At 53.7% G+C, this 5,361-nt stretch overlaps 1 protein-coding gene across 4 annotated transcripts; it reads left to right on the forward strand.

Annotated features, from left to right (window-relative positions):
- The first annotated feature begins 440 nt into the window (after positions 1–440).
- On the forward strand, positions 441–5,116 carry PPP1R3E (protein phosphatase 1 regulatory subunit 3E). 4 transcript variants are annotated; one of them, XR_005236771.2, is made up of 3 exons: positions 441–1,370; positions 1,673–4,009; positions 4,849–5,116. XR_005236771.2 is itself a non-coding variant. In XM_037987544.2 (2 exons), the coding sequence occupies exons 1-2, from the start codon at positions 954–956 to the stop codon at positions 2,093–2,095; spliced, it is 840 nt and encodes a 279-aa protein (XP_037843472.1). In that variant the 5' UTR covers positions 441–953; the 3' UTR covers positions 2,096–5,116. The 4 variants fall into 4 exon arrangements, 1 of the variants encoding a protein (XP_037843472.1); XR_005236772.2 differs by having other exon boundaries at positions 1,673–2,743; positions 3,869–5,116; XR_005236773.2 differs by having other exon boundaries at positions 1,673–2,743; positions 3,902–5,116.
- Positions 5,117–5,361: the final 245 nt, after the last annotated feature.

A 5,361-nucleotide genomic window follows, 5' to 3' on the forward strand; every position in this document is an offset into this window, starting at 1 on the left:
AGTGAGACTCCATCACACACACACACACATACACACACATGAACACTGAGTCCAGAGAAGTTACCAGAGAAGTTATGCCTTGTTTGCTCCAGGTCACTAGACGCTAGGTCTTCCCGCAGTTCTCAGTTCGGGTACCACATTCTCACCTTCTATTTGAAAGACTCTACCTAGCTTTCATGACCTTTCCTTCTTTGCACCCACCATCAGCCTCTGCCCAAACCAGGAGCCTAGGTTTCAGAAAAGAAAACAGTGAACCCCAAAGATAAAGTCACATGCTGGACGTTTTGAACCTTCCCCTGCAAGAAAATGAAAGGTTATTTTTTTCTTCCCAGCGTTAACCTTTCCTATGCTACGCCGGAAAGGTTGAGGACTTTTTACATTTTATTATTATTATTATTGTAGAGATTAGGGGTCTCACTATGTAGCCCAGGCTGAGTCTTGAACTCCTGGCTTCAAGCAATCCTCCCACCTCGGCCTCCCAAAGTGCTGGGATTAGAGGCGTGAGACACCGCGTCCGATCCGTGTTTTTTTAAAAAGGTTAAGTGGCCTCACTCGGGACCGAAAAGGTGGAGTCCCCGCCCCCGGTGCAGCAGCGAAGACAAACGGAGCCACCTGTGAGAGGGCTGTGGGCGGGGGGACCCGGGCCGTGAGGGCCTTGGAACGGGAGGGTGAGTGCCGTTGAGCGCACGCTCAGAGCAGACCGCTAGCAGGAGGCAGGATGTGATTAAGACCCTGGAAGCTGACGGCCAGAGGGAGGGAAAGGTGGTCACAGAGGAGAGGCAAAGCAACCGGAGGTGGAGGATCCTGGAGGTGACTGCAAGGAGAGTACGCAGTGGCGAGGGGCTGCAGAAGCGGACCCAGCGATTTCTGCGCCGACGCGGTGCAGGCAGGAGAGAGGAAGAGAGGGGAGCGCGGTGGCGCTGCGGGCTGGCCCCGCCGGGGAGGGGGCTGCCATGTCCCGTGAGCGGCCCCCGGGCACCGACATTCCCCGCAACCTGAGCTTTATTGCCGCGCTAACGGAGCGCGCCTACTACCGTAGCCAGCGGCCCAGCCTCGAGGAGGAGCCAGAGGAGGAGCCAGGCGAGGGCGGGACGCGGTTCGGGGCACGATCCCGCGCTCATGCACCTAGTCGGGGCCGCCGGGCCCGCTCAGCACCAGCCGGAGGCGGCGGGGCTCGGGCGCCCCGCAGCCGTAGCCCAGACACCCGCAAGAGAGTGCGTTTCGCCGACGCACTGGGGTTGGAGCTGGCTGCTGTGCGCCGCTTCCGTCCCGGTGAGCTGCCCCGGGTGCCCCGCCACGTGCAGATCCAACTGCAGAGGGACGCCCTCCGCCACTTCGCGCCCTGCCAGCCCCGCGCCCGCGGCCTCCAGGTAGGCGGCGGGGGCACCCTCCCTCCGGGGGACCTCCCTCAGTCGGCCGCATCGGGCGTGTGGGAGTGGATTTGCCAAAGAGCACCCATCTCCATCCCATCCCTGGGCTTGCGCCTGCCCATCCCTTTTGGGGTACACCATTTGCTAGTGGCTCTAGGCCACCCTGGCAGCGAGGCCGCACTGTGCGGGCGCGGACGCCGGAGTCGGCCTCTGATTGGCCCAGTGCCTCGCTCTGACACCGCCCCCTCTCTCTCCCCTCTCTCCGCCCTGGACTCCCTCCTCCCGCTTCTTCTTTCCTCCAGGAGGCGCGCGCCGCCCTGGAGCCGGCCAGCGAGCCCGGCTTCGCCGCCCGCTTGCAGGCGCAGCGCATCTGCCTGGAACGCGCGGAGGCGGGCCCGATGGGCGTGGCCGGGAGCGCGCGCGTGCTGGACCTGGCCTACGAGAAGCGCGTGAGCGTGCGCTGGAGTGCGGACGGCTGGCGGAGCCAACGCGAGGCGCCCGCCGCCTACGCCGGCCCCGCCCCGCCTCCGCCGCGCGCCGACCGCTTCGCCTTCCGCCTGCCCGCGCCGCCGATTGGGGGCGCCCTGCTCTTCGCTTTGCGCTACCGTGTGACAGGTCACGAGTTCTGGGACAACAACGGCGGCCGTGACTATGCTCTACGTGGGCCCGAGCACCCGGGCAGTGGCGGAGCCCCGGAGCCCCAGGGCTGGATCCACTTTATCTGAGACGAGGCGCCTGTGGCCGACGGCTGAAAACACCAAAGGCACCCGGGGGCGGGGGGACCCGATGTGGCGGGGAGGAATAGGAGAGACCAGGATTGGCGGGGAGCAGTCCAAGGGAGTCAAGCCGGGGAGGGCGAGAAGGGCGGGGAGGCCGGGGGAGTGGGCGGAACCAGCGAAGCTCGGGGAGGTCCGGGTGTTAAAAGCTGGTTGGATGTGAGTGAAAGGGACCCAGACTGTAGGAGGAAGGAGACCCGCAACGGCACCAGAGGGATTAGAAAAAAAGGAAAAGAATGGGGATGATGGTGGCTTTCCCTTCAGTGAGTGGGCACTGGGAGAAAGGGAGGAGGTCCATCAGGCCTAGGCAGTTGAAGAAGGTTAAGAACCTTTCGGAGACGGAGGAGGTATGATGTGAAGTAGCCCACCCAGTCGAAGTCTTTTAGATTGCTGGCGCATTCCCTCTTCTTAACCCACCTTTTCCACCTCAGATCCCCCGTCCTACCCATCCTAGCTTTAACTCAGCCATAATTGCCTTGCTTAATCCCAGGAACCTGGCCACTGCTCCTTGGTCCTTGGCATTAGGACGGGATTCCCTTGTCACCTCTGACAGTTCCTGGCTGCGGTGTCCGCGGACTGGCTGGGGAGTGATGACAGGTAGCCATCAGAGCTCCAGCCTCCAGGCAGCTTGAGGGATTAAAATGGAGGCCAAAGCAACTCCAGACCTGTTTTTGTAGCCAAATACTGTGGTGCCTCAGGGGTTGTACACTCAGGGGCTTCCAGGAAAATGCCAACCTTACCTTTCTGGAGTGCCTTTTAATAACCTCCAAGCACTCTATGGACTGTTTGTCGAGGGACAGTGAATCAGGAGAATGACTATTCTGATTTCCTTTGTCTCCGAAAAGGAATTCCCTGACTAGCTATATAACTCTGGGCAAGTTACTTCACCTCTTTGTGCCCCAGTTTTTTCCTTGGAAAACTGGATTTAGGTTAGATGATCTTTTAAGGCTCCTTGTATGATATTTTGTGATCTGTACATGGCAGAGTATAGATTAGAAGCCACATTTTGCAACCTAGTGCTATGGTTCAGAATACATAGTACCCCAAGCGTCTGGCTGGGGCCGAGGATGGGTCCTCCAGTTCTTGACACCGATGTTCCAGAGCCCACGAAGCATCCCATAACCAACCATCAGCCCATCATCTGCTCCATTTTGCTCTTGCCCTCACAGACTTTCAGCCTCCATGCTCTGAGACAACTGTGGATAGGTACATCTCTTTTGGTGAAAATGATGCTTGAGAACCCAAAATTTAAAGGAAACAATGTTAGGGGCTTTTGTGGGGATAAAAGATAATGGTTATGTGGAATAGAAACATTTCAAATGAAGAATCAAAACATTTCAATCAATCCACTTGGTTGTAAAAAAACAAACAAATAAAGCACCTAAGCAACTTGAATAGTAAATGGCACCAGAAGATGGCAGTCTGCTCCATAACCAGAGCAAGTGCAGTGGGAAAGCTGGACTCTCATAGCCACTCACATTCATGCCTTATGTCTCTCCTCCTGGTTAACCTTAAGAGGGGAGTGATTCCTCTGCTGGTTGCTGTTTTTCCTTTTCTCTTACCCTATTCCTAACCTCTTTGCTTCTCTCTTTCTTTCCTTGTGTCTCTCCCTTCTCATCACTTTTTTTCTTTTAACATACAGGGCATTTACCTTCATTTTGTCTATTTCCATTTGTTTCCTTCTTCATTCTTGTTCATATCTGCTATTCCTTCTCACTCCAGAAGGGATGGAAACCCTATTTTCTTTTCTCCAAGACCGTGGTTGGTCTACTTTCCTCACTCGGGCTCCTTGACAGTCTTCTAGAAGAGAGAAGGAGGAAAAGAAGCAGTTTCTGATGTTACAAATGAACAAGGATCTCCCAGGTAACCAACTCTCCACACCCATTTCTGTTACTAATTTTTCAAAGAGAAATTTCTGGTTCCCCTTCTTCCTTATCACTGAGTGAAGGGGGACGGGCATGCACATGTGCCCATACATGCATTCAGAATAGAGTGTAGGGGTGGGTGCAATGTATCATGCCTGTAATCCCAGCTCTTTGGGAGGCTGAGGCAGGTGGATCATTTGAGGTCAGAAGTTCAAGACCAGCCTGGCCAACATAGTGAAACCCTGTCTCTACTAAAAATACAAAACTTAGCTGGGCATGGTGACTCATGCCTGTAGTCCCAGCTACTCGGGAGGCTGAGGCAGGAGAATCACTTTAACGGGGAGATGGAGGTTGCAGTGAGCTGAGATTGCGCCACTGCACTCCAGCCTGGGTGACAGTGAGACTCCGTCCCAAAAAAAAAAAAAAAAAAGAATAGAGTATGGGGCTTGTTACCATGCCCCTCCTGTCCACAAGCTTAGTCTTTGAGAAAAGATGACTGAAAGAGAGGAACCCTCCAAGTCATTCCTCAAACAAATGCCAATTTAAACATCATCCTTGTGAAGAAAACAGGAAGAATGTCATGTACTACGTGGATCACCTTCAGTTCAAAGTTGCAGCAAAGTGAAGAAAGAAACTACTGGAAGCCACCCAGCAATGCACTGTTTAGTCATCAATTAGGAGCCCATGGGAGGATAATAGGGAGACTGGGTGGAGGCTCAGTTTGTAATAATCTCTTGTCTAATGTATGTGTGTCACTGCCATGTTGTATTAACAATAGTGAGGGCTCACATTTACTTAATACTTGTGTGCTAAAATCTGTTTTTTTTTTCTTTCCAGAACTGACTTGATCATAAAATCTGTTTTGTTTGCATGCATGCCCAAAACAACCCTATGAGTAGAACATTATCATTATCTGTATTTTAGAGATGAGGAAACAGGATCAGAGAAGCTCAGTGATTTGTTCAAGATCACACAGCTAGTAAATGGCAGAAGTAGGATTGTGAACCCAGGGAATCTCCAGAGCCTCTGTGTAACCATGATGTTATATTTTTTTCCTCTTTTAAAACAAAATTAAAAGCCTTGCTATAATCTCTTATTATGAAAAGACCATAGTTTCTGATTGTGCTCTGCCTTCCCATCCTGCCAATCTTCTGGACTGGCTTGGAGAAGACAGGGGGCCCCCAAGCTTCATCTGTGACTCAAAGGAGTTTGCTGCTGTCTCCTGTGTCAGTGTCCCATCAGCACGGGACCCCCCTCACCTGCCTACTTACACTCTAGCCTTTCCATACATTGGAATTGTCTCCTGGCCCTAGCCAGCGCTCCACACCTGTTGGTGTGCCACCTCCCTCC

Source organism: Chlorocebus sabaeus, chromosome 29 (genome assembly GCF_047675955.1).
Source record: "Chlorocebus sabaeus isolate Y175 chromosome 29, mChlSab1.0.hap1, whole genome shotgun sequence".
NCBI classification, from domain to species: Eukaryota; Metazoa; Chordata; class Mammalia; order Primates; family Cercopithecidae; genus Chlorocebus; species Chlorocebus sabaeus.

Excerpts from the sequence above, each read along its gene's own strand:
- PPP1R3E (XM_037987544.2), top strand. The coding sequence starts at position 954 with ATGTCCCGTGAGCGGCCCCCGGGCACCGACATTCCCCGCAACCTGAGC. Across the intron at positions 1,371-1,672 it reads CCCGCGCCCGCGGCCTCCAG|GAGGCGCGCGCCGCCCTGGA; the intron begins GTAGGCGGCGGG and ends TCTTTCCTCCAG.